We start from the raw sequence: 27,857 nt of genomic DNA on the forward strand, positions 1-27,857 counted from the left end.
GGTCGACATTACATATCAATCACACCATAAACTTTTATTGCCAGTGTTGTAAACACAACATGGGATTTTGTATGTGGTGTCAGTACAGAATGAAATAATACAACACATAAAATAAGCAACAGAAAAAAACAGAATCAAGCACCATTATCAAATAATCTGACAATGTATTTAAATTTTCAATTAATTTAGAAGTCAATTATTAATCAAATATTTCCCCATTTGGTCATTGTCCCTAAATTCCAAATCCCCGTAGATCAGTGAGTCCATCAGCCGGGTGTGGTGGCGCACACCTGTAATCCAGGTGACTGGGAGGCTGAGACTGGAGGATGGTTTGAGTTCAGGAGATCTGAGCTGCAGTGGACTGTGTTGATCAGGTGTCCACACTAAGGTCCGTGTCCATATGGTGCTTCTGGGGGAGCTCAGAACCAGCAGGTGGTCTAAGGAGGGGTGCACCGGCCCAGGTCGGAAACGGAGCAGGTCAAAGCCCCCGCGCTGATCAGTAGTGGGATCACACCTGTGAGCAGACACTGTAGTGCAGCCTGAGTGACACAGCAAGACTTCATCTTTTCACTCTCTCTGCTGACTTTAATATCACAAACTCATGTTTGTTTCTTCACTGATCAACATTCATTTATTCATCTTACATTATAATCCCAACAAACCCATTATTGTCATCACTGTAACACTGACCCCTCCTGTACAGGTGCAGTATTACAATTACTCACACAGACAAACAATAAAGACATTCATTTATTTCATTTTTTAAATGGATTAGAATGTAATGACTATGAAATAAGCTGATTATAAATATGTAAACAAAAAGTAAAAATACATTAAAACAGTTCATTATTAAAATGTTAATTTAATAATTATTAACATATAATCACTGTTTTTATTTGAGTTAAACATGTAGTAAAATGATCAATTGTTTTCTGATCTACTGCTCAAGTCTTGACATTATGAGTGACACAGAGACTTTATCTTTTCAATTTCTCTGGATCATCACTAACTTTATCTGATCACGTCAGAGAAGATGCTTCTTACCTCTCTTCTTCCTTCTGTCAAAATCAAACAGTGCACGACTATTTCACGAGCAACAGCGCCTTCTCCTGGACAACGCAAAGTTTAGATAGTTATAAAGTGTAATCTTGTGACGTTGAATGTTGCAAATATGTTGCTTTTTTGCCTTTTATAACATCAAGACTTGAGCAATCGATAAGAAAAAAAGTAAAACTTTTAAGTGGACTAAAACTTAGTTACTTGTGGTAAAATAAATATAATTAATTTAACGTTTTCTACATATGGTGAATTCTTTTTAATGATTTCATTACTTTTTATTTACATATTAAGAATCAACTAATTGAATAGTCAATACATTTTAATCTTTGAAAAAGAGAAAACAAATTAATGTGTTTATTAATAGTTTGCTGGTGTGAGTCATCGTAATACCGTACCTGTCCAGGTGGGGTCAGTGTTACATCGATGACAATAATGAGTTTGTTGATATTATAATGTAAGATTAATAAATGTTGATCAGTGAAGAAACAAACATGAGTTTGTGATATTAAAGTCAGCAGAGAGAGAGAAAAGATGAAGTATTGCTGTGTCACTCAGGCTGCACTACAGTGTCTGCTCACAGGTGTGATCCCACTACTGATCAGCACGGGGGCTTTGACCTGCTCCGTTTCCGACCTGGGCCGGTGCACCCCTCCTTAGACCACCTGCTGGTTCTGAGCTCCCCCAGAAGCACCATATGGACACGGACCTTAGTGTGGACACCTGATCAACACAGTCCACTGCAGCTCAGATCTCCTGAACTCAAACCATCCTCCAGTCTCAGCCTCCCAGTCACCTGGATTACAGGTGTGAGCCACCACACCCGGCTGATGGACTCACTGATCTGATGGTGTTTGTAACTCAGGGTTCATGACGTTGCTGTTCATATTTGGATCCTGAGGACAGCATTCATTTGAAAAAAATGTTCATTTTTTTATTATCGATCAATTCTTGAGTTCACTTTCAGACACGTACAATACATTTTAAATTTTAAAATAAATTCAATATTGTATGTTTTTTTTCCACTTAGAGATCAATTCAGTTTTAATTAACTATCTTCGTCTGTCTGTCTATCAGCTGCTGTATTCAGATCTTCTGGGATTTAGAATCGAGTGAACAACAGATCATATATATTTATTTATTAATTTCAAAATTCTTACATTTGAAATGTTCCATACTTCTCTCTGGACATTTGAATCTTAATAAATACTTTTACCAATACATAATAAATAAATGTACAATTTACTAAGTTTACTAAAGATACTTTTTTTTTCAAATCAATGCCGTCCTCTGGATCCAGTGACATCATGGACCCTCAACTCCAAACAGCATCAGATCAGTGAGTCCATCAGCCGGGTGTGGTGGCGCACACCTGTAATCCAGGTGACTGGGAGGCTGAGACTGGAGGATGGTTTGAGTTCAGGAGATCTGAGCTGCAGTGGACTGTGTTGATCAGGTGTCCACACTAAGGTCCGTGTCCATATGGTGCTTCTGGGGGAGCTCAGAACCAGCAGGTGGTCTAAGGAGGGGTGCACCGGCCCAGGTCGGAAACGGAGCAGGTCAAAGCCCCCGTGCTGATCAGTAGTGGGATCACACCTGTGAGCAGACACTGTAGTGCAGCCTGAGTGACACAGCAAGACTTCATCTTTTCACTCTCTCTGCTGACTTTAATATCACAAACTCATGTTTGTTTCTTCACTGATCAACTTTCATTTATTAATCTTACATTATAATCCCAACAAACCCATTATTGTCATCACTGTAACACTGACCCCACCTGGACAGGTACAGGATTACAATTACTCACACAGACAAACAATAAAGACATTCATTTATTTCATTTTTTAAATGGACGAGAATGTAATGACTATGAAATAAGCTGATTATAAATATGTAAATAAAAAGTAAAAATACGTTAAAACAGTTCATTATTAAAATGTTAATTTAATAATTATTAACATATAATCACTGTTTTTATTTGAGTTAAACATGTAGTAAAATGATCAATTGTTTTCTGATCTACTGCTCAAGTCTTGACATTATGAGTGACACAGAGAGACTTTATCTTTTCACTTTCTCTGGATCATCACTAACTTTAGTTTATCACCTGAGAGAAGATTCTTCTTACCTCTCTTCTTCCTTCCGTCAAAATCAAACAGTGCACGACTATTTCACGAGCAACAGCGCCTCCTCCTGGACAACGCAACGTTTAGATAGTTATAAAGTGTAGTCTTGTGACGTTGAATGTTGCAAATATGTTGCTTTATGCTTTTTATAACATCAAGACTTGAGCAATCGATAAGAAAAAAAAGTAAAACTTTTAAATGGACTACAAACAGATAATTTGTTGTGGGTAAAATAATAACAATGAATTTAACATTTTCTACCTATGGTGATTTGTTTAAATGATTGTATTACTTTTTATTTACATATTAAGAATCAACTCATTTAATAGTCAATACATTTTAATCTTTGAAAAAGATAAAACAAATTAATGTGTTTATTAATAGTTTGCTGGTGTGAGTCATCATAATACCGTACCTGTCCAGGTGGTGTCAGTGTTACATCGATGACAATAATGAGTTTGTTGATATTATAATGTAAGATTAATAAATGTTGATCAGTGAAGAAACAAAGATGAGTTTGTGATATTAAAGTCAGCAGAGAGAGTGAAAAGATGAAGTCTTGCTGTGTCACTCAGGCTGCACTACAGTGTCTGCTCACAGGTGTGATCCCACTACTGATCAGCACGGGGGCTTTGACCTGCTCCGTTTCCGACCTGGGCCGGTGCACCCCTCCTTAGACCACCTGCTGGTTCTGAGCTCCCCCAGAAGCACCATATGGACACGGACCTTAGTGTGGACACCTGATCAACACAGTCCACTGCAGCTCAGATCTCCTGAACTCAAACCATCCTCCAGTCTCAGCCTCCCAGTCACCTGGATTACAGGTGTGCGCCACCACACCCGGCTGATGGACTCACTGATCTGATGCTGTTTGTAACTCAGGGTTCATGACGTCACTTCATATTTGTGTACTGAGGACAGCATTGATTTTTTAAAAAGTTAGTTTTTTTTCTTATCGATAAGTTCTTGAGTTCACTTTCAGACACTAAATAAATTCTAAATTTTAAACAATAAATTCCTTATTGTATGTTTTTTTCAACTTAGGGATCAATTCAGTTTTATTTAACTAGCTTCGTCTGTCTGTCTATCAACTGCTGTATTCAGATCTTCAGGGATTTAGAATCGAGTGAACAACAGATCATATATATTTACTTATTAATTTCAAAATTCTTACACTTCAAATGTTCCATACTTCTACTCTCTGGACATTTGAATCTTAATAAATACTTTTACAAATACATAATAAATAAATGTACAATTTACTAAGTTTACTGAAAAATACTTTTTTTTTCAGATAGTGTCCATCCTCTGGATCCATGATCATCATGGACCCTCAACGTTAAACACCATCAGATCAGTGAGTCCATCAGCAGGGTGTGGTGGCGCACACCTGTAATCCAGGTGACTGGGAGGCTGAGACTGGAGGATGGTTTGAGTTCAGGAGATCTGAGCTGCAGTGGACTTTGTTGATCAGGTGTCCACACTAAGGTCCGTGTCCATATGGTGCTTCTGGGGGAGCTCAGAACCAGCAGGTGGTCTAAGGAGGGGTGCACCGGCCCAGGTCGGAAACGGAGCAGGTCAAAGCCCCCGTGCTGATCAGTAGTGGGATCACACCTGTGAGCAGACACTGTAGTGCAGCCTGAGTGACACAGCAAGACTTCATCTTTTCACTCTCTCTGCTGACTTTAATATCACAAACTCATGTGTGTTTCTTCACTGATCAACATTCATTTATTCATCTTACATTATAATCCCAACAAACACATTATTGTCATCACTGTAACACTGACCCCACCTGGACAGGAATGGTATTACAATTACTATGTATATATAAATATTATTTTTTTAAGTAAACAATAAACATTTAGTTGCAAGAAATAAAAAAAGTCAATATAATGCGTTCTGGTGGGATCATGTATTCTAAAAACGAGATGATCGATTACTCCACTAGCCGGGTGTGTTTAAAATGTTTTATTTCTGTTACAGAAAATATTTTATTTCAGTTTGTATCTTAACTTCTTTATTACTTTAAATTTAAAGCGACCAGGATTAGTTTTGTACCAACACCGCCATCATCTGGATACAATTAGAATTGCTACCATAACACTCCATTAAAATGATTTTAAAAATATTTTTATAAAACTTTGCCTTCAGTAGCATTTATACATAATCATTAATCCAAATATATGTTCGAATAAAAGTTATTTCTCTCATTTCCTCTTGCGGTCTTCGCCGACGTCATCAGTCCGCGACACGGCGTGTTAACATTAACAGTGAAGGACGAAGGGAAAGAACTGGGATGAAATCTCTTCTTTAAGGTTTGGAATTTAACTTTCGATCGTGCCGTTTGTTTAGTGCAACATGTTTTAAAAAACAATCAAACATAGCTTTAATTATAACATTTAAATCGAGCTAAAGCCAAAGAACCGGCTCATGTTTATCCGGATGCTAAGTACAGGTTTTAAAAACATTTCCTCTGCAAACTTAAACAAATACATGCGACCATTATTCAAGTATATTTCGTGAACATTGTTTCCGGATAAACAGCTACGACTGTGTTCAACCATGTCTGTATTAGAAACAGAAAACGTTAATAGCCAGGACTGTAAACACAGCACAGGATTATGTTGTCGTGTTCACAGTATGTATTAATAAAATTCAATAAAATACCGTTTAATGTGCAATATAAATACGCCGTTATAAGTATAAATTTAATTGAAAGGACTGTACATAAAGTGTATTTTAATCTCTCCTTAATGTTAGATAAAATAGTTTAATATTTTGTATCTTTATGTAATATTATAGCAGCAAATGTGATACTTATCTCATTTGATAGCGACACAAATGTATCTGATTATCTTTTACTATAAGAAACCAACATGTTTAGTCATTAATCCAGAAACTTCCACGTTCTTCAATGTCGTTGGACAGGAAACCCCTGATGACGTTGTCGTGTCTGACCAGAGCGCTCCGCTCGCTCACCGTCTCCCAGCATGCACCTGTCCTGTCTCAGGTAAGTGGAGCAGTTGTCCGGGGCGAGAGCGTCCGTCATGCATCTTTACACCTCAACGTTTCGTGTGTTCAGGCGGTGGTGCAGTCGCAGCCGACACCGTGGGCAGGTGTGTCGGGCGCAGCCGGAGCGAGCAGAGGCTTCTTCACCACGACCCACCTGGACCAGAACAGGACGTTCTGGAATATCAGGGAGAAATACACCATCAGACCCATCGGCGTGAAGAAGACGGGCGGGAGAGATCACACAGGTCGGTTTGCTGCTGTGGATGTAGAAATAGAAATGGCACTTTGTCAATGAATTCATGTTGATTATAAGGTGTGTGTATATGTAAGAATCTAACGATACGATTTGTCTCACGATACAGGGGCAACGATAAATTGCGATACTTTAGTAACAAGCATATAACCCTAGTAGTGTCGAGTACTTGACTCTGGCATTGCAGTATTTACAAACCAGTTGACTCTTGATGAGTTTTCTTTGCTTTCATTCGTTTTATAACCAAAATATGTCCAAACATCAGTTTTAAAAGCTGCTGGAGTCCACTGTATCCTCTCGTCCTCAGTCATCGCTGGGATCTTGTGGGATTTGTTCTTTTAGCTGCATAGGATGTAACGAGGCAAAACCTAATTAAGAATTACCGTATTTACTGCACTATTAGGCGCACCGGATTATAAGACGCATAGAATAAAAGATACATTCAAACGTTTGACTGGGGTTGCGTTATGCATCCACTAGATAAAGCTGTGCTAAAGGGAATGTCAACAAAACAGTCAGATAAAGTCAAACTTTATTAAGCGTTCTGACAACTCCGTTCACTCACATGGTAACGATGTTCAAATGATGTTTAAAAGGCTTCAAGCAGCAGCGTGTGAGACAGGTGTTGTGAGCAGATAAATGTTGAGTGAGCAGCAGAGAAGTTGAGCGCGTGTATGACAGCTAGAGCGCATTGTGTACAACAACCAAGACGCACTCGCGTAAAACGGTGGCGGTAATCTTACTCCATAGACGTCCGCAATGATGTGACGTGCGCCGTGATGATGCAATGACGTAATCCCGCCCACGGCGTGTCGGCACGGTCGGCTCAGTCAGTGCAGAGTCATGAAAGTGTTTGTAAACAAGTCACCCACCAGTTAATGTTCAAATATAAGGTGCTCCGGATTATAAGGCGCACTTTTTTTGAGAAATGATAGTGCGGAAAATACGGTTAATGACTAGAAAGTTGATATTTCTCTATAAATATGGATACAGTTCTGTCGAATATTGATACAGGATAGTGAAAAGAAATGGCTATATTTAATGTCAAAAATATTTTGGCTCCTGGTGGGACTGAGTTTGACCCCACCCCCCCTGAGCTAAAGATGGATTCAGTGTGAAGTACGTTGACTAGAGTTTATCTTCAACTCCAGGAAAAATCAAAACCCACGGCATCGGCGGGGGCCACAAACAGAGATACAGGATGATCGATTTCCAACGGCTGCGCTACGAACCCCAGAAGGAGGGCCTGGACTTCGAAGAGAAGGTCGTCGAAGTGCGCTATGATCCGTGCAGGTCAGTCCAGCCGTCTCTCTCACACACACACACACACACACACATTTGAGTCGATTGCTGAAAGAGTTGATGCTGTTATGCAGGTCGGCCGACATCGCCCTCATCGCCGGGGGAAACCGTAAAAGATGGATCATAGCGACGGAGAACATGCAGGCTGGAGACGTCATCAAGACGTCTGGAACGATCGGACGCATGGCAGGTGTGAAGATGTTTTTTTTAACACTGTTAAACTGATGTCAGTTTTGTTCGATGTTCGTATCGATGAAGCGTCACACTCTTGGCGTGAGAGTCGAGCACTTTTAACCTTACACCACACGACACACTTCATTCCTCACACTTATATTTTCCAATCTATCACTCTGTATTAATGTTTTAAATGACAAAATGATCCTTTCTGAGTAAAACTGGCCAATCACAGAAGGCACCACGCAATGTCAACCAATCAGGAGCAACATAAGGCGGGTCTATCTTTCATTACAGCATCACTACTTACACATATAGAGACAAATGATCCGCCAAGCAGAACCTTTTCCTTCTGCCTTGAAAACTTTTCATTATCACAGTCATACGAGGCCAGGGGTGGGCAATTATAATTCTTCAAGGGGCCACATTCAATTCTGTGAATGTTGTAAGGGGCCGTCAAGCAAAAAGAGACGAAAAAATCCCCCCAAAAAAGACATTCGTCATTAGGATGTGACTTTTATTAAGCTAAATAAGCTGCAATTTTATTCTTGTATATATATATATATATATATATATATATATATGAGTTTCTTTCAAAGCATTTCTTCAACTAACTAAAAATGTTTTGAGGGATTAATATTTATTCATAAAATTACACACAAAAAGTAAATAAGTGTTATGTTGAAATGTAAATGAATAGTAAATACATTTGTTAATGCATTAGAACCATTTATACATGATCATACTTTGACATTAGGAGGGCCGCATAAATACTGTCAAAGGGCCGCACTTTGCCCAGGTCTGTACTAGGCCCTGTTTAAAATCCACGATTTAATATATATTTTAAAATTATTTATTAGATTTGTTTGCCATATCTATCAAAAAAAATGTCAGGTTTAAGTTTGAATGTAGAATTTTGGAGAAATGTATAATTGATATTTTAGTTGTCTTTGACAGGTTTATGACGCTACAAATCAATTATCAAATATTATTAATTATATTCATTTTAATTTAATTATATTAAATATTTTCAAATTTGAGACCAAGAAAAAAAAGTTGTTTTGATTGATAATTTTTCACCTGGTTGTCAACCAAGAAGGTATTAGATAATTTCCCGAATGAGACTCCATTTATGATTTACTATGAAAAATGTAATGGTTTTGAATAATGTCCAACAATTCCTCAACTCTGTCCCGTAGTGATTTACAATTTATCTAATTTAATTATACGTAACTGGGATCCCTGTGAACGGCACCGTCAACACCACAGAAAATCCTATGTTGCGTTTATAATACTTGCAATTAACACCATCTGATCTGATCGGCTCCAGTCTTGGCCAACGAAGGAGACGCCTACCCTCTGGGGGCTCTTCCCGTGGGATCACTGGTCAACAACCTGGAGCTCCAGCCTGGAAACGGCTCCAAATACATCAGAGCAGCAGGTCAGTAACGTGGAAATTTTTATTTCGGATGCAGTTACAACGTAGTCCAGGATTGACTTATGATCGATGTTTTCAGGAACTAGTGGAGTTCTGCTGCGCAAAGTGAACGGAGCGGCGATCGTCCAACTCCCGTCCAAACTGCAGGTTCAGGTGAGCGCACGAGTTTAATTGAAAGAGTTGTTTAAAACTTTAATGATACGTTTGTATCATATTATGAGTAAAACATGATTCGATTTAATTATTTAACTAGTGATGGTCTGATGAAGCTTCATGAAGCAGTGTCATTATTTTCAGAGTCCACTAGATGGCGGTCTCTGCACTATTTTCCTTTGTCTTGAACAACTGGTCCAATGAAACGTCACATCATTTTTAAACTGATGGCGCCACCTACTGACCTCTAAACAACATGACACTACTCCAAACATTACATTTGAAACTCGAGGGGTTGAGGAAAAAAAAAATGAAATACTGACTGTAGTCAGGGTTTAAAGGAAAGAAAAAAACATCATAGAAAATACATTTAAATGACACAGAATGATATAAAAAATACATTTGAAAAGTCTGAAGATGGTAAATTCAGGTGGATTATTATGGACAGCATATATACATATATATATATATACACACACACACACCTAACTATACCAGGTATGTCAGGTAGTTGGGTTTGAAAAGTATGAAAGAAAAGAGGAAAAAAAAACATAAATAAAAATTACATTTGAATGACTACGAATGCGATAAAAAATACGTTAATTAAAAAAAATATGAAGAGATTATTATGGGCAATGAAACGGTGTCTTTATTTTCAGAGTCCACTAGATGGCGGTCTCTGCACTATTTTTCCCTTGGTCTTGAACAACTGTTCTAATGAAACATCACATAATTTTTAAACTGATGGCGCCACCTACTGACCTCTAAACAACATGACACTACTCCAAACATTACATTTGAAACTCGAGGTTGAAAATAAAATGAAATACTGACTGTAGTCAGGGTTTAAAGGAAAGAAAAAAACATAATGGAAAATACATTAAAATTACAAAGAATGATGTAAAAAATACATTTGAAAAGTCTAAAAATTGTAAATTCAGTAAGATTATTATGGACGGCATATATACACACACACACACACACACACGCACAGCTAACTATACCAGGTATGTCAGGTAGTTGGGTTTAAAAAGTATGGGTCCAAAGAAAAGAGGAAAAAAACACACAAATATAAATTACATTTGAATGACTACGAATGAGATAAATATACGTTAATTTAGAAAAATCTGAAGATTATTATTATTATGGGCAATGAAGCACTGTCATTATTTTCAGAGTCCACTAGATGGCGGTATCTGCACTATTTTCCCTTTGTTTTGAACAACTGTTCTAATGAAACATCACATCATTTTTAAACTGATGGCGCCACCTACTGACCTCTAAACAACATGACACTGCTTCATGAAGCTTCTTCAGACCATCACTAGTTTCCAGTCAGTTTTGTAGGACGGTCTCTAAGACATTAAGACTCTGCTGGAGACCGTTAGACCTTCACTGGAGCAGCTAATCGAGCTCAGTGTTCTCACCCCCTCAGGTCCAGGAGACCTGCGTGGTCACCGTGGGCCGCGTGTCCAACATCGACCACAACAAGCGGATCATCGGGAAAGCCGGGCGGAACCGCTGGCTGGGCAAGCGGCCCTCGAGCGGCCTGTTCCAGAGGAAGGGCGGCTGGGCCGGACGCAAGATCAGACCCCTCCCCCCCATGAAGAACTTCGTCAACATCCCCTCGGTCGTCGGCAAATGAGTGACGCTGTGAATAAAATAAAAAAAGTCGCTTTCTACAGAAGATTAAAAATTTTATTTAACACAACTGCTTGTGAGAGCATGGAAAGAAAAAAACAATATAAAAATCCCAAACATATTTACAACTATAATAAAACATGCAGAGTTAACCCATAGTTTAGTGGTAGATTTAAAAATACTGTCATGTTTCTTTTTTTGTTTGTTTTTGTGTTGGTTTTTTTTAGTTGTGCAAAGACACCGGGCGGCGTTTTTTTTTTTTTTTTTTTTAAGCGTCAGGGGCGACCAGTGTTTGTCAAGCCCGGCTCGTGAAACGCCCCCCATGCTACCTCTAGATTCAGGGCAGAACAGAATGAGGTCTAATACATTGAAATACACTTTTTTTTTTCATTTTTTTTTTTAAAGAGGCCGATTCCCAGACGGCTGCGGGTTCGACATCATCTGGCAAAAAAAACAAAGTAACAGACAGCCACGATGTCCCCCCCCTCCCCCACCCCACCAAACACACCCAACGATGAGAACCCCCTCTTTAGGTAGTGGTTTCATTTCGTCGTCACTTCAACTCCAAACATTATCCCAATTTGAGCAATGTGTAAAAAGTGCATCATAAATACGAGGGCGGCGTTTATAGGTCGTTTATATTTGGCATCTAGAAATAAAGATTTGTGCTTTTTTTATTTTTATTTGAGTGGAAGGGCGAGTCTAAATGGACAAGAATACATTTTTTTTTGTATATAGATTTCTATACAGTTCTACAAAAGCCAGCCTATCAAAGCTTGTATGTCTCCACTTTAGATATAAAAAGAAGCGACAAAAACGAAGGCCCTTTTGTCTGAAGGTTTTTCCTATTGCAAAAAAAGGTTCACGTCAACACTATTCAAGGAGTACCATCAAACATGTAACGCACACACACACACACACACACACACAGGCAGTGACTCAGATGTCTGGCAAAAAAAAAAACACCTTGTCAATATTTCTACAATAGTTTTTGTTTCAAGTCGGACTTTCAAATACTGAACAACATTTTTGCTATTTTTTTCAAAAACGACAACGATGTTTAATTGTTGGTTACACTGTGAACGATCAGTCACGTTAATACTGGGGAGACACGCATACACTATATGCATCTTTTTTTTTCTTTTTTTTCCTTTTTCACGCCGGTGTGGTCGGGCTGAAGAACAAGCTTTGGCACGTCAAAGCACATCTGGGGGGGGGGGGGGGGGGGGGGGGCGAGAGGGCGGCCATGTTGAAATGAAAAGATGGCGCGAGAGAGTGGATTAGAAACGGTACTTCCTCATCACCTTCCTACACACCGTCTAAATGGATCCATGTGTTGACCTGCTCCCCGAGGAGCAACGGGGGGGTTTTGACCTTGACACAAGTGCTGAAGGTGACATGACATCAACCCCGATTTTCAAAGACGGCGTCCAGTTGGGATGGTTGACCCTTAACGTGTGATGTCGAGGTGAGAAACTGACCCCGATATGTTCAGGCGAAAGGAAGAGAAAACGCTCCAGAGACGTGGAGAAGAACCACGAGGAGCAGGAGAAGACTTTCTACGCAACTGGTGCCTTTAGTGTCCAATTCCTGAGCTCTCTTGAACTTAAGGAAAAACAATTCAAATGGTTTTAATTACATGTTTAATTTAAAATATAAATTCATTTTTCAAGTTACCATAAAAGGATTAGCCAAAAAGCCTTTCATAGAACTAGCAAATAAAATAAAAAATATATATATTTTGTTAAATCCAAACTTTTATTTACTTAATTTAATTATACTGTAACTGTTTGACCTTTTTTTTTTGCAAAGACACTGTTTCAAACACTTGCAGGAGCCAAGGTCTCAAGCCGGCTAAAAACTAGTGATGGTCTGATGAAGCTTCAGGAAGCAGTGTCATGTTTTTCAGAGGCCAGTAGAGGCAATCAGTTGAAATAGTAAGAGACCGCCATCTAGTGGACTCTGACAATAATGACACTGCTTCATGAAGCTTCATCAGACCATCACCACTAATTACCGCCTCGTTTTATGTTATTTATTTGCTCTTTTTGTTGGTCTTTCAAGCTTATTGTTACACATCTGTATCACATAGTAGGTTGAGCGACTGAAAATATATTAAATATATTTGTACTGTATTGTTAAGTGAAGTACATTTTAAACAAAATAGTGTAGTTGCTTGCTAAGCTAGTAGACAAAAGTGCCAGCAGCAGTAACTCTGAGGTGAAATTGAACCTCCATTAAACAGTTTGTTGATGGAAATTATACATTTTGGAAATATCAAATTAAATAACAAAACTATAGATTCTCATAAATATTTGAGAAAAATGTTACAACAGGGAAACATGATTTAGAATCTATTTTTGCATTTGTTATGTGGTGGTAAAAATGACGATAACTAAGGAGGAAAATACAGAATGTTTTTTAGACAACATTCATTTCTCAAAATAACATTTTCTTGCAGGATTAAACAAAAAAAAATGGCACCAGTTTTGTAGAATGACCCTCGAGGTCAAAGGTGACTTGCAGGCCAAACTAAAAATGCATGTTTACCAACAGGACAGGCCAGATTTAGAGTTCCACACGCGTGTTTCTTAATAAGGCTACCTGTCTTCCTCCTGTCGTCCCGCTGCAAGACGTTACATCTCAGGCTCCGCTCGTCAAATCTGGATGAAGTGAAGTCTGAACTGACAAACTGTTACCTGGCGACAGGTAAAAAAAAACAACATCTTAGTGACACTGATCTGACTCTTGGTGTGCAAAACTTAAATTTAAAGTTGAAGCAACATTATTAATGTATCACAGCTACATTCCTGGAGTTGTTTACCTGCTGCTTCTGAAGCAACAAGGCGATCGTTTCCCACCTGTTTAAGTAAAGGGGGCGAAGTGAGTCTGGATTCACAGCAATTGTCCACCAACACAGTCTTCAGTCTCGCACACAAACACACGGCACTGCACGTCACCACCACACGCGTCCATTGTCTATAGTCACAATAAATGTAGGATTTCACAGAAATAATAAAAAAAATGTCGACAAAAACAAAGTGCAAACACAGCTGCCGTTATAGAAATGTGGCAAATAGTTGAAAACCTCAAATAACCTCCAAGGCGGCAGCACAAATCTTACAAAATAGTACTTGTTCTGTTCGTAGTGTGTAAAAAAAAAAAAGAGAGTAGAGAGAGAGAAACAACAGCCGACGACATCGAAAAACAACAAACATGAAATTTGTGTCTTGAAAACACATTTGTGGTTGTGAGTCAGAAAGGTTTCCACAGGAAAACTATTTCTGCCCCCCCGGGGCTCGTCCTCGGACCCTCAGGAGCCTCCGGGTGAGAGACAAGTGCAGTGGAGAGTCGGGTCGGTTCCTCCGCGGAGAGGGGTCACATGGGCTTCGTGTAACCAAAGATTCCTACTGGGAAGTGCTTGACGTGTGTCGGCCACTGGGCGGCGAGCTGGAAAAACTTGACGTCGTTCCACTCCACGCCATCGATAGTGACTGGAGAAGATACGTGGAGATTAAATTAGATTAAATAGTCATTTTAAATACATTTTGAAGCCTTCTAATCTTCTAAACTTATTAACTTAATTTATAGATTAATCATTTTGTATTTAGACATAAATACTTCGCATCATATTGCATCAAAGTTTCACCTTAATGCTACATTATTTTGAAATACAAGGTTTCATTCTCATATTATCATAATAATTATTAGCATTCATCATGTAAATATATACATAAGGAGAGTAAAAAAAACTACAGATAGAAATAAGCATTTTGCTTGCATCTGCTGCAGCCATCTTTTTAATGCAACTACACATTGTCCTTTAAAATAAATTAACTAAACTAGATTAAGTAAGTAAGTAAGTAAGTAACTTTTATTTGAATAGCGCTTTTCCAGACCAGGGTCACAAAGCGCTTAAACAATCAAAACAATATTCATTAAGGAAATAAACTAAATGCAAAAACGTTTTAATTTAATTGCTAAAACACATTTTGGCTTCCTATGACACCAAAATAATACCAAGCATCAGAATTTGTTTAAACTAATTACTGTATTTTTGGTGTAAAACCGACAAAAAGTGAAGTTTATTTCCAAAAAAAACCCCGAGACGCTGGTTTAATCTTCACCAGCAGATGGCAGCAGAGCGTCGTCCGGCCTCACCTCTCAGCATCGTGTGCTGGTGCTTGGCAGTGCAGATCAACCTGCTGATCCCATCGATCACTTGGCTCTTAGAGTCCAGCTCCTTCTCCTTGGGCTTCTTGCTGAGGAAAATAACTGCGGAGGAGAAGAAGAAGTCAGAACGTCAGCGTCTTCCGCCCCCATCTGGCGCTGACGGACGGGCGAGGCCCACCTTTCTTGTTCTTCTCTTTGGTGACCACGGTCATGGCCATGCTGGGCGGCGGCGTCAGCTCCCCGCCGCAGGGCAGACGGCTGACCTGGAGCGAGCGGAAGTTGCTCTTCAGCGTGTTCTTCAGCCCCACGTCTCTCTTCTCGCCCTCCTTCTTCTTCTCGGGACCCTGCCACGTCCAGTAGTCCACCTGCAGACCCATGACCTCGCTGCCCGAACACGGAGAACTGCGAAGAACGAGGGGGTTAGCGACGATGCTAATGTGCGGGGCGAGCGTCTTAAGAGAGTCGTACCCGGCTCCGGAGAGGGCAGTGGACACCGAGGGCGACTGCGGCGGCGTGCTGCCGATCTCTTTCCCGTACGGACCAGCCGACGTGGGCGTAGTTGAGGAGAGGATGCTGGTGTTGACGCCCATCGCATCGTCCGAGTCCACTGTTGGGGGAGGGTCACACAAAGAGCTCAGACGCACTCGACTAAAACTTGTGTAAACAACTATCACGACATGAACGATCCAGATCTCTTTTCACGACCTTGACATTTCTATTGACCGTATCAGTTTCCAAACACAGAGCAGATCCAGCTCATGAGTCAAGAGTCACGCAGGCTTCTCCGCTCAACAAACTCCTGAGCAGTTCAAAAGCAGAAAAATCAAGAGCTTCCTAATGATGTACAGCATGCGTTAAGACTCTTAAATCCACTTGATACAGACAGCTGTATTGATGGGTTCACTGAGAGGGAGTGAGACATGTAATAGCGTGAGTTGAAGCTCAAACAAGTTGAAAATTGGGGGGATGTTCGTGGCAGTCAGGGATTGTCGAGGCCGCTCAGTCCCAGTTGTGCGATTAAGAAAGATGAAGGAAAAAAAGAGCACTTTGTAATGATGCAAGACACACCAAAAATAACAACTACATTGAGGCTGGAGTGATGGGTTCACTGAGAGGGAGTGAGTGGAATGAAAAAGAGCTGTATAAACAAGTTGAGTTCATCAAGTCAGAAAGTGATTTCGAATCCATTAGTTTTACTTTCAGTTCAGGGACTTGTGAGTTCCATTTTGAAAGAGATCTTGATCTCAATTGGTGTTTTTATCTGGTTAAATAAAGTTAAATATATTTTATGTCCTGTCACTGATGCCCTGCAGTGAAGTTTGAAAATCAAAAACAAAAGTGGATAATCCATTAAAACAGTAGTAAATAAACAATGACGTTCAAAAACTTTCATATCTTGTAAAAACATACAATTCACATTTTAATAATAAATCAAATAACTCAAAATCAAAACAAACCTGGCGACCACTTCATAGTTTTACATGTATTAATTAATAAATTAATCTAAAATGATGAACACAAGTGACAAATGTTCTAACAGAGGATCGACTCTTACCTGAGGTCGACAGGCTTTGTTCAACAATCCCAACTTTAACAACCTGCACAAAAGAAAACAAGCTTTAATTGTAAAGCAACACAAACGCATCTCGACGTCTTTAACCCCAGAGAGGCTGAACAGGATCCTCACCCCAATGAACGGCACAAACTTCTGGCAGGAGTCCTCGTCGGGGCTGTGAGGAGAGAGAGGGAGAGAAGCTGTGAGTGAGTCCATGTGTTAGCTCGGAACAAAGCAACACTCCAGAGGTGAAAGTCAATTATAATGGTCCTGGAGGGGGGGAGATGGCGGGTCGCAGCCTGTGCCATGTCCCTGTAGGGGGCAGAGATGGCACAGGACTGGGTCCGGTGGGTGGACACGGTGGGTCATCTTGGAAGGGGTCAGGGGGGGTCGGGGTATGATGAGATGAATGAAGGGAATCGCTCCTTACAACCAAAGTGTTCCAGATGACGGAAGGTGATCGATAAAAACAACTAGTTTAACACGATAGCAAATCTTGTTTATCTTCCGTTTCCTTCTACAGCTGCTGCTGTGTTTCTATAGAAGACAATGTTTGGAAAGACAACCCTTGAAATAATTACTAACAACAACGACAACTACTTAAAAAAAAAAGAATAAAGTGAGAACAAATATTTCTAGATTAGAAAGACGTATAGAGAAATGATCACCACCTCTACACAACTGCTTCTACAACTAAAGTTACTTATAGACACGCAATAAAGTTTTTATCTATCTATCTATCTATCTATCTATCTATCTATCTATCTATCTATCTATCTATCCATCTATCCATCTATCAAGACAATGATTAAAATAAAAGAGGTCACTAAAAAACCACAACAGCTGCTACTAATATTGATGGATTTATTTAGTATTTAGAGTTCACACATGTTTGCACCAACTAATGCAATTCCAACTGACAAGCTGTGGGAAAAAAAATTAAATCTAAAAATTTAAGTATTTTTCTTTTAATATCTTCAAATATTTTGAAAGAGAAAAACGAGACTGGAATTGAAATAGGATGAGGAAAAACATGCGTGTTTAGTTTCATCTATTAAGACTTAATTCTTGGATTCAAACTTTATAAGATTTATTTTCTTAGACCAATTGCAAATGTTGTTTTTCTAAATGTTTGTATTTTATTTTAATATTTTATTGTTTTTGTTTCAATAAAGTGTGTGTAAAATAAAATTATATTTATTTACAATAAAAAGTATAGTATTGTTATACAAATGCGTTTTTTAATTTTGTGTCATGCAATTCATCTAGATGCAGCTAGATGGCAGCAGTCCACAGTTTAAGAAACAATGAAATTATGCAAGATTCAGGCGATGACTGAGGGCGAGAGGATACAGTCAACTCCAGCAGATTTTAAAGCTGCTTTTTGGACATATATTGCTTTGAAAGAAAATTAAAGCAGTTATGACTTCGTCAAGAATCATGTCGTCTGTAAATTCTGAAAATCCAGAGTCGAAGTATACAATCGACAATACTACAAATATATGCTTGTTACTACACTATCAAAATATATATCGTTTTGTCCTAATAAACAAGCAATATTTGTTATATCTTTAAACAAGACCATCGTCTGGTTAAAATAGCTCATTATTAAGTCAAATAAGAAAAAATATCAACCTAAATTAAGACATAAACAGTTTAATTTTAGTTTTTTTTGTGGGAACACTTGCAGAAAATGAGTAGATGAATGTGACTATTATCTTTTTAGCAAATGTCTTTTTTTTCCTTTCCTGAATTGAACATCAACATTATGCCGGAATAATATAATTAGATCGCTGGATCTGTTTTGACACCAACACAACACATGCTTTTTGTGAAACGATTCCTCTCAGCCACAGTCGAGGTGAGAGGCGGAACAAAAGAGTCAACAGGGCTCCAGATTGTGATTTACCAAACATTTCACTCATCAGTCGGTGTTAAAGAGGCTTCTACAGTTAAAGTCCACCAGAAAACACAGAGATCCATTCCACTCTGCAGGGTTACTTTGAAAAGGTTGTTAGGCAGATCACGGCAACAACAACAACAACAACAGCGGAGGGGTCAGTGTTTAAGTCGCACAAACACACAGAAAAATAGACACAGGTCCAGAAGACAAGAGTGGAGTCACGGTGAGTGTGAAAAGGAAAATGTTAGACACATTAAGGAGCTCAAGCCAGATGGTGAAGAGTTTCAAAAACAAAAACAAAAAAGTTGAATTCGATACCTGATGTAAAAATCAAAATACAAACTTCTTTTCCTTGAATGCAAATAAAAAAGGGGGAAAGGGAGGAGAAGGAAGCGCAACAGTGTTAAAACGTGTCGTCTTTATATCCTGGTGACCAGCAGGACGAAGGTCATCCGGTCGCACATCAAGAGAGACACAAGCAGACGGTCGAGGGGAAACAAGCAGCACCTCTCTCTCTCCAGAACACCTTTTGTACCACACGTCCGGTCCGGACACGGGGATGCTGCATGCTCAAGAATCAAATCTTCTTCTAACATTAAAAAAAACTGCACTGAAAGTCATTCCGACACTGACATGCATATGGTGCAGCAGAAGCACACGAAACGAATGCAAAACATGATGTTGTTTTTGGTTTAGAGACGTACCTCTTCTGCTTGTACGTCAGCATGGCCTCTGAGATGGGGAACTGGTGCGAGACGTTGGCACCTGCCAGGTACTGAACGACACGTCCTGCTACATCGATGTTATCTGCGAGGAGAGAGGAAAAACGATGTGAGGATAATGAAGGGTTTTCTATTCAGTCCACGGCAGGGAAAGAGTTCATACATCTCACACCGAATTAGGCAGAAAGGGGCCACCAGAGAGAAAAAAAAAAGGTCATTAAAACCTGTGTGAAGTCGACCTTGTAGCGCACAAGATGGATCGTCTGCCGAATAAAAATACTCTTGGGCGAAATGCAATTTATAGATAGAGAGTTAGCTGGAGCAGAAAACAGGCTGTAGATGCGTGGAACGTTTGGGGAAATCTCTTCTCTTCCTCCATCCATCAGCTCGTGATCTGAAGCTCATTACTCTTCGTATCCGACTTGATCGGAACCAGAGGTGCAAGGGGGGGCGCCGTCGTACCTGAGGTGGGCCGCTCCGTCCTGCAGAACAGCTCCCTCCAAGCCGTGTCCATAAAGATGCTGTTGAACTTGCTGTCGAAAGAGGCCAGGTACTTGGCCAGCGGGTGAGAACCTGCGAGCGAGCGGTTGGTTTTAGAACAAGAAAAAAAAAAGTTCTAAAGCATATAGACGTGAGCTCACCGATCGGGATGACGAGGAAGCGGATGTAGCTGAGCCAGTCTGGTGTTTTGTTGGCGAGCTGCTCCACGAAGAACCTCAGGATGGTGCTGAGGTAGCACTGGTCGCCTGCTACTGCCACCTTCATGGTGGGGGGTGTCTGTGCGTTGCAGTTGCAGCTAAAATAGGAAAAAATAGAAAAACACTTGAGAAATTAGTAGTTTGAGGGTCTCATGCAGCCTTATGATGGTGTCCAGCCATCTTTAGAAGTCAAAGTATAACTTATTTTTATTCTGATAAAAAATAAAATAATCATCACTAATGAATTTACTCATGAATTTACAAATCGAAGCAAATAGCAGCAATATATAAATATATATACATCTTTAGAATAAAATAAAAACTGAGCACACACAAACTAAAATAAATATAACTTGCAAAATCAGTCATATCAAGATGCAAATAACAAAACTTAATGAGAGTAATACATTTAAAAATCCTCTAGTTAATTAAAATGCTTCTGGCTTCCACACAACCAATATCATTAAGCTCTACAAAAAAATACATAAAATAAACCATATATTTTCTGCTCATCAAAGCTACAAATGTTTGTGAACAATTCAGATATATTTTATGGTGTTATTTGTTTCTTATTCCTCACTGAGGATTATGTTTTAATGGCGTTCATCTGTTCGCCAACTCACTCAAAGGAAGATTTCAATGACGTTTTCGGGAAATGTCGGTAATACTTAGGTGCTGATGTGAAGCTACATGTGGATTTGTGTAGGTTTTAAAGGTTTCAACGCTTATTCACGACTTTACGTTTCGCTACCTGCTTCCCCATTGAGCTAAATGCTATCAATGACGTATAAAAAAGCATCAAATGATGACGATAAGTGAAATACTTATGTGTTAAAAGAAGATATCTGTGATTATTTAAGTCTTGTATTCACACGTTGTGATGGACGTGAGTGACTTACAATCGCTGGATGCGGGTGACGATGGTGTTGAAGGCGGCCTGGATGTCCGCCGCGGAGCAGGTGGAGACGATGGGCTGACTCTGCTCGTGGAGCAACTCGGCTACGTACTGCACAGACACACATGATCTTGAATGATCCGGTCAAATAATTGTTTCCCGCTCTTAATAAAAGGGACAAAAGCGCATCATTTGCACCTGCCGTGCGAGTAAAAACGGATCTGTGCGAAGGCAGAGAGACTGAAACACACACCTGTCCCTGCCACTCTGTGGTGTTGATGAGAATGATGCTCTCTGGCAGGCGCTCGTCTGAGATGAGGATCTGGTTCAGCTGGTCGTACACAGACTTCCTGGGCACCTTGGGGATACATCATTAGCACAGAGAGCGAGTGTGAGCCGGCGCCTCTTTCATTTGTGAAGGACAAACATGCTGCTGGAGATTTCTCCCGTGGCTGAGGCTTGTTTACCTGTGCTATGAGCCGTGAATCTGGCGAGCACTCGCTTTCCATGCTGCTGGTTCTGTCGCTCTGGGCCTTGGAATTCTGTCTGTCTTTCATGGAGGTGCTGCGTGGACGCCTCTGCAACCTGTTCTCCACTTTGCTAATGAGGAGAGGAGGAACAACAGAGGCTTCACATGCATGACCTTTCGCCCCAATAACCGGCGCATTAGTCGCCCCGGCCGTCCTTAATCCACGTGCTGTGCTCAGCTGGGTACCTGGGAGACATGTGGTTCTGGGACTCTGTCTTGCAGAGCTTGCCAACCGTGCTGGTCATTCGTTCGGTGTTGACATCCCAGCTGCTCACCTCCCCTGGCACCGGCCTGCTGTCATCGGTCTCCGGCTCCTGTGCCAAACAGAGGGGAGCCAAGGATTGAGCCGGGGGGGCTTTAGTGGACAATACCGTTGTTCATCACAACACAGGTGCTGTCATGTCACGACCCGAGAGCATCGCTTCTCTTTCACGCTCCAGCAGCTCCGGGCACCACACTCATTATTTTCATGTTAGGAGAAAAAAAATGTGGACTTTGTGTTGGCAACACAACTTTAATTCTAATAACCAACCCGTAATTGACAAGAATATTTCCATTTGCTGCAACTACACACGTGATCGATGACGTTTCATGAAGCAGCGGATTAGGTATCATGATACAGTGGCTTCAAAATCCACTAGATGGCACCCTCTGCTTAATGAGATTTGGATCAGAATAGTGATGGGTTGTTGATGCATGGGGAAGACACTGTATCATGACACTATTTTTAAAACACCACCAGACGGCACTCCAACTTTAAAAATAATGTTGGGTTTAATTAAATTTGATTAGAGCCAACTATATATATATATATATATATATATATATATATATATATATATATATATATATATATATATATAAATAAAGCAGAGAGTGTCATCTGGTGGCCTTTTAAAATGAAGACACTGCATCATTATAAAGGGTCTTCTCAACATGACTGTTTCATGAGGCCTCAGCAACACATCACTAGTTCTGAACTGCCAACCTCACATCTTTTGAGACCTTCTAAGTTCTAAAAATTACAAAATGAAGCCTCATCAACCCATCCCTAGTTTATTCCATCGAACCATTGCAAAGCAATCATTTAAACCATATCTTGAAGCACATGCAGGATGATAATAAAATCTGCTAAACAGACTCAGCTGCAGTGATGATTTCACTGAGAGGGCATGTGACTAACAGTGTGGTGTCGAAAGTTAGAACACAAGTTTATTGAGTTAGAAATTATGTTGGAGAGTGATTTTAATGTTATTTTAGAGGGAAATTCTTATGGGCAGTGTTTCTATTTTTGAGTCTCGCCCAAAATAACGCATGATTGTTCCAGTTAGAATACATCTCTAAACCAATCATATATGAAGATTAATATTAAAAAAATCTAATTTATGTATGTGTCATTTTAGAGTTCTTTCAAGGTAATAAAGTTGAAAAATCCCGTTTAATCTACAGCCATACAGATAAAATAAACCCGAGCAGGTAGATATATGTGAAATACTGTGACATTAAAAATAAATGAATAACCTGCCAGACATTTGTAGCTGAGTGTAAAAAACAAAAAAGTGCGAGGTGGTGGTGTTTGTTCAGGGGACGTGCTGTGACAGCAGAGTTACAAAGTCGTGATCTTTGAGTCGGTGGTTGGAGGTTCACTCCTGCTGCAGCTTCCACACTCACTTTGAACCGGGTTAGTGAAACGAAGCGAGACTAGGAGGGGAGTGAAGGGGGGGGGAACCAGTGGGACACCGCCAAGGTTAGACTGACCTGACAGCACGGAAGCAACAACAAACACAAACAAAGCCGTTTCTCGACGGTCATCAGTCAGGAACCAGCACGGGGTCTGGTCTAGTCTGGTCGGCTGATTTATAATGAATGACTCTGCTGTTTGCTCCGTGTGTGTTTACTTGACCTCTTTCAAAATGGATTTGACAGAAAGGAAGATGCTAACGGGAGGTAGAAATAACACTTCCGCGGGTCTGAAACGTACCCCGATGGTCGTGTCTGCGACGCCGTCGTCTTGGTAGCGGGACCCTTGAACCTTGCATCTCTCCACGGTGAGGAAGTCTCCGCTCTGGAGGCCGAAAACACAGAGAACACTTCAGTTATGCAATTCCTTGAGAAACAAAAGCTGTCAAGATGAAATGAGAAAAAACACCTGTTTATTACCTTTAACAAATTTTGTTTTAATAACTAGCATGAGACAATGAGAGAGACAAAGTTCTCCACATAATAATGAACATTTAAACAATTACTCGTGTTAGTTTTGAGAACATTTTTCAAAAAGCGAAATACTTTGTGGGTACTTTTGGGACAAAAGTCACAAAAACATAAATGGAGTTGTGTGCCACAGAGATTTTCACAATAAGGGCTTGAAAAGATTTTATTCTGAAAACCCACTTCCTTTAAATCAGGTGCAGTTTGACTTGAACTAAGTTGTGTTAAAAATAAAAATATTAAAATGTGTTTAAACTGTATATATATAGGTTATTTAAGTGTTTAAAAATCCGACACTAAATTTTTACCTTCAGTCTCTATTTCGTCATCGTGCTTCAGATGACAAAAACCTAATATATCGATCAGTGTAACTGATTTTATTGTTATAAAATAAAGTGTGATATTTGTGACACCTCGATGTCGTAATATATTTCGTCACAATTCTGTGTCGATATTTAACAGCACTGCATCATTTTTTTCTTCTTAAATGTTTTTTATTTTTTTATCCCTGAGACCCCATTTATGACTGAGAACAAGAGGATACAGTTGACTCAACAGCTTTTGATGTTTGGACATATTAGCTACTCAGGCAATACTACAAATACAGGTATATCAATTTTCCAACAGAGACGACACAGGGGCAACAATATGATATTACGATATCGTATTGTTGCCCCTGTGTCGTGATACGCATTGTATCGCCAGATTCATGTCAAAACACACCGCTATGTGTGACTATCTTAGTTAAACATGTACACTATGTTTGCCATTTAGAGCCACTTCTATTTATTTTGAGCGTAATTTAAATGTATAATATATTATTCTGTAATCTAAAAGTATTTAATGAAAGTAATCAATTCAATTGTTTGTGTATTCAATGTAAACCCGGTTGCAAATATGTCTTTTTATGTCACAACTTCTTAAAATTGAGTGTTTTCTGTGTATAATTCAGACAAATCCATTCACTTTTCTTACATAAGCTTCAGATGGAACTTTTTCCTTCACCCAAACCGACTTAATTTTTTCGTCTACGCAGGAAAGATTCTTCTCTGCTTCCCGAGCCTCTGGCCAGAGACCAAACATTCACCACCAACTTCAGTTAAATATCCTTCTTTCATGTCCTCGGATTTACACAATAGTCACTCTCACGACGTTCATTTATCTGATAAACCAATCAACTATTTCCATTTCAGAGGCTTTTTAAAATGTGAGCGGAGACATTAAGAGAGTGAAGCAGAGGACTACATCAGCCTGAAAGCCACTCAGCTGTTTTATTACGGACTGGAATGGATTCCCTGATATCTATAAACGGCTCTGTCTCACTCCACATTTCTGTGCCCTTGTTGTTTCCTATGGCCCATAAATCTGGGAGGAGGAATTCAAGGACCGCTCCGGCCTTTTTTTTTTTTTTTTTCACAGAGCTCGGGAGCATATTTAAGTCCGAGTGTGTGTTGCTGGTAGTGGAGGGGTCAGTCTGTGTCACTGCCTATAAATACTGGAGGGATGTGGGGGTGAAGAGGGTAAGGGCCACGGGGCTCTGTCCTGTTTAAGAGGAGATGGAGTTGTTGTGCTACATTTCCATCATTCCCAGAATGTTTTTCCCATGTAGTACTTGAGTCTTTGGGAATGCCCAGTCTGAGCTCCGAAAGACTGCCAGACATTGAAACTGTGCCCATGGGTTCACGCGTTGCGTAAGAGTGTTTACAAAAAAGAGGCTCTTGAGAGACAAAACAGCAGAGGTTTATGGGTAAACAGAGAGACTGGAGGGGATCACAGGGGTTTGTTGGTGATCTACTTACGGGACATGACAGCTCTCTCTGTTGGCTTTTATGGCTGTGGATGCTGCCGATCTCAGTCTGGGAACTGGAGTGAGACATCCCTTCGAAAAAAGGCCTGGAAAAAAAAAAGAAATGTGACAAAGGCAAATTAAAAAAAAAGTTTTTATATTATAAACTTCATAAAACAACTATCATGGGACTGTGGAGACAAAATGTTTTCTTTTACGCTTAAAGTAAGAAAGTCATGTCGCTGGTGAGAGGATTAGCATAATTTTATTTTTATACAGGTCGTTTTATCCCTTTTCATTATAGGCTGTTTAATCACTATGAATTGTTTTAATATCACCTATATTATTATTATCAGTTTTTGGCAATGCTATTTTTTTGTTTTCATTACAACTTTATTAAATTTACCTTTAAATCACATATGAGTATTTTGTGAAGCAACTTCAGATCCAAAGATTATTTATTAAACTTTTCAGAAGCCTTGTTTAATAAAAGAAGTGCTAACACTTTATATTAGAGAACATATAATTGCCATAATAAAACTAATTTACTTAATAATTGTGGTGATATATCGAGTTAACTCGACCCTGTGGTGGGTCTATGGTGATGTGGATAAAATGCTAAAAAGGAATCTTAAAAAAAATATAGATTATTTATGGCAATATGTGTTCCCTAACCTACAGCTTAAGTTAAATAAAATACTTTTAAATACCATTTGAAATTAAACTTAAGACAACTCTACAACCAACCAAAATGGATTTTTTAAAAGTAGGGTTTGGGACAATTTTATCGAAATGTTAATTTTAATATAAAATAAACATAAGTTTTTAGTTCACTGAAAAAGTTTCTTTAAATCCCATCGTGCCGTTTTTTTAAAAAAAAATGTACACGTTGCCTGATAAGGCTTTGAGGAAGTTCAATTCTCAATGAATTCTATTCTTTAATTCTAATCTATTAATTTTTAATACAAAATCTTACTTAAAATTAAATTACAGACATTTAATGCCAGTTGAGGCCTCATTTTTGGATTCTTTAAACGGTTTTAAGGCTACACAGGAACCCTATAAATAGGTACCAAGTGGTGAATGCAAAATCCAGATCCATTCACATGTGATCTATGGACACGAGAACATACTTGAGTTTGGGTTTGGGCGTGCTCAGGACGCTCTCGTTGTCCTCCATCTCCGGCCCGCTGTCACTCTGGTTATAAACCTCCAAACTGTCGTAGAGCAAGTCCAGGTCCTCCTCCACTTCCTGTGTCTGGTCTACAGGGTCAGAGTCCAGAACCTTGCAGCGGAACATCAGAATATTAACAGGGTTAATGTGAAAATAAAAACAGCGACGTTTTGAATGCATTAGCCCGAAAGAGACCTTTTTTAATATTACGTCTCGTCTGGTTGAGATTCAGACCAATTAAAGGCTCAGCGAGTGGTGGAGGGCAGCTGAGGCCGGAGGAGCTGGCAGGGTGTATATCATAAGAAGTGCACACAGACGGACGCTGGGACTAATCAGGTGATTAATGCCACTCCATAAGTGCAGGAGCTGGCAGGGAGCAGATAAACACGCTCGGCTTTCTCCCCTCCTGGCTACGTATTTACACAGTCCTGGCAGACGACGCCGCCTCGCCACAAGATAAGAGAGCAGAGATAAGAGATCACCTGGAGCTTCTTGACGCGTCAATCCCGGACAGGATGACCCACAGTCAGGTGAGGACGTCACTAGGCTAAAACTTTCACCCACATCTGCTGCTCAGGCGAGCGGAGACACTTTAAAAATCTTTGATGCCGACAGAGATGATAACCACTGTAGCTTCAGCTCAACATTAAATAATGAATAATTCATCCAAAATGTGTAGTCATTTCTTTATATTTATCATTTGCTTTGATTTCTGACAAGAGAACTTAAAATGAATTGTATAATTTGTATTGATGCTGTTATTGTCTCAGGTTAAAATAAACAAACTGCTGAAAAGCACTCAGAGAGTGCATACCTCCATCAATGACTGATGAAATAAAGAAGTACACCGATTAGAAATCTGGGCCAAATGCGATAAATGTGCTGACTCTAAAAAAAAACAAGCCACAACTGACGCTAACTTAACCGCAATCCAGAGTTGTTAATAGCGATTGTATCTAGCAACCGTAAATCAAAGTCCAATGACCAATCATCAAAGGAATTTATCACTGAAATGATGTTTCATTTTCGTTTCATGATCAGGGTTTAATTTTGCTT

General features: G+C 39.6%; 2 protein-coding genes and 5 non-coding genes across 10 annotated transcripts in view; 4 read left to right on the forward strand and 3 right to left on the reverse strand.

The window, feature by feature from the left end:
* The first annotated feature begins 269 nt into the window (after nucleotides 1–269).
* Nucleotides 270–568, forward strand: LOC148069302 (signal recognition particle RNA). Its single transcript, XR_015713076.1, has one exon.
* Nucleotides 569–1,585: 1,017 nt separating this feature from the next.
* LOC148069303 (signal recognition particle RNA) lies at nucleotides 1,586–1,884 on the reverse strand. Its single transcript, XR_015713089.1, has one exon.
* Nucleotides 1,885–2,407: 523 nt separating this feature from the next.
* Nucleotides 2,408–2,706, forward strand: LOC148069304 (signal recognition particle RNA). The gene has a single exon (XR_015713083.1).
* Nucleotides 2,707–3,728: 1,022 nt separating this feature from the next.
* On the reverse strand, nucleotides 3,729–4,027 carry LOC148069305 (signal recognition particle RNA). Its single transcript, XR_015713085.1, has one exon.
* A 524-nt stretch (nucleotides 4,028–4,551) lies between these two features.
* LOC148069306 (signal recognition particle RNA) lies at nucleotides 4,552–4,850 on the forward strand. Its single transcript, XR_015713092.1, has one exon.
* Nucleotides 4,851–5,421: 571 nt separating this feature from the next.
* Nucleotides 5,422–11,952, forward strand: mrpl2 (mitochondrial ribosomal protein L2). Of its 2 annotated transcripts, XM_087802771.1 has the most exons (8): nucleotides 5,422–5,500; nucleotides 6,114–6,195; nucleotides 6,268–6,442; nucleotides 7,602–7,743; nucleotides 7,827–7,942; nucleotides 9,257–9,367; nucleotides 9,444–9,517; nucleotides 10,953–11,952. In XM_087802771.1, exons 2-8 carry the CDS (start codon nucleotides 6,124–6,126, stop codon nucleotides 11,160–11,162), a joined length of 900 nt encoding a protein of 299 aa, XP_087658897.1. In that variant the 5' UTR covers nucleotides 5,422–5,500; nucleotides 6,114–6,123; the 3' UTR covers nucleotides 11,163–11,952. The 2 variants fall into 2 exon arrangements, with proteins under 2 accessions (XP_087658897.1, XP_087658896.1); XM_087802770.1 differs by having other exon boundaries at nucleotides 6,114–6,442.
* The window catches only part of LOC148069308 (phosphofurin acidic cluster sorting protein 2), a 50,094-nt gene continuing 33,430 nt past the window's right edge, over nucleotides 11,194–27,857 (reverse strand). The window contains exons 9-26 of one of the 3 annotated variants that reach the window (XR_015713001.1): nucleotides 26,761–26,912; nucleotides 25,641–25,734; nucleotides 23,615–23,698; nucleotides 21,820–21,947; nucleotides 21,572–21,704; nucleotides 21,358–21,462; nucleotides 21,109–21,215; nucleotides 20,153–20,307; nucleotides 19,974–20,084; nucleotides 19,494–19,596; nucleotides 19,108–19,140; nucleotides 17,019–17,061; nucleotides 16,887–16,929; nucleotides 15,800–15,938; nucleotides 15,510–15,733; nucleotides 15,320–15,433; nucleotides 13,983–14,652; nucleotides 11,194–13,857 (exon numbers count right to left, since the gene is read on the reverse strand). Coding sequence is in view for 2 of the 3 variants with exons in the window: in XM_087802756.1 (XP_087658882.1) it covers nucleotides 14,537–14,652; nucleotides 15,320–15,433; nucleotides 15,510–15,733; nucleotides 15,800–15,938; nucleotides 16,887–16,929; nucleotides 17,019–17,061; nucleotides 19,108–19,140; nucleotides 19,494–19,596; nucleotides 19,974–20,084; nucleotides 20,153–20,307; nucleotides 21,109–21,215; nucleotides 21,358–21,462; nucleotides 21,572–21,704; nucleotides 21,820–21,947; nucleotides 23,615–23,698; nucleotides 25,641–25,734; nucleotides 26,761–26,912 (1,884 nt within the window). In the remaining variant the exon portion in view is untranslated. Of the gene's footprint in view, nucleotides 14,653–15,319; nucleotides 15,434–15,509; nucleotides 15,734–15,799; nucleotides 15,939–16,886; nucleotides 16,930–17,018; nucleotides 17,062–19,107; nucleotides 19,141–19,493; nucleotides 19,597–19,973; nucleotides 20,085–20,152; nucleotides 20,308–21,108; nucleotides 21,216–21,357; nucleotides 21,463–21,571; nucleotides 21,705–21,819; nucleotides 21,948–23,614; nucleotides 23,699–25,640; nucleotides 25,735–26,760; nucleotides 26,913–27,857 lie in introns of all 3 variants that reach the window. The other 2 variants (XM_087802756.1, XM_087802757.1) reach the window with 2 other exon arrangements.

The sequence above is a fragment of the Callionymus lyra genome, chromosome 11 (assembly GCF_982586985.1).
Source record: "Callionymus lyra chromosome 11, fCalLyr1.hap1.1, whole genome shotgun sequence".
NCBI classification, from domain to species: domain Eukaryota; kingdom Metazoa; phylum Chordata; class Actinopteri; order Syngnathiformes; family Callionymidae; genus Callionymus; species Callionymus lyra.

Bases quoted from the DNA above. Each gene is read 5' to 3' on its own strand.
- mrpl2 (XM_087802770.1), top strand. From the start codon at position 6,124: ATGACGTTGTCGTGTCTGACCAGAGCGCTCCGCTCGCTCACCGTCTCC. The intron at 6,443-7,601 runs GTCGGTTTGCTG...CTTCAACTCCAG, and splicing joins GGGCGGGAGAGATCACACAG to GAAAAATCAAAACCCACGGC. The intron at 7,744-7,826 runs GTCAGTCCAGCC...GCTGTTATGCAG, and splicing joins GTGCGCTATGATCCGTGCAG to GTCGGCCGACATCGCCCTCA.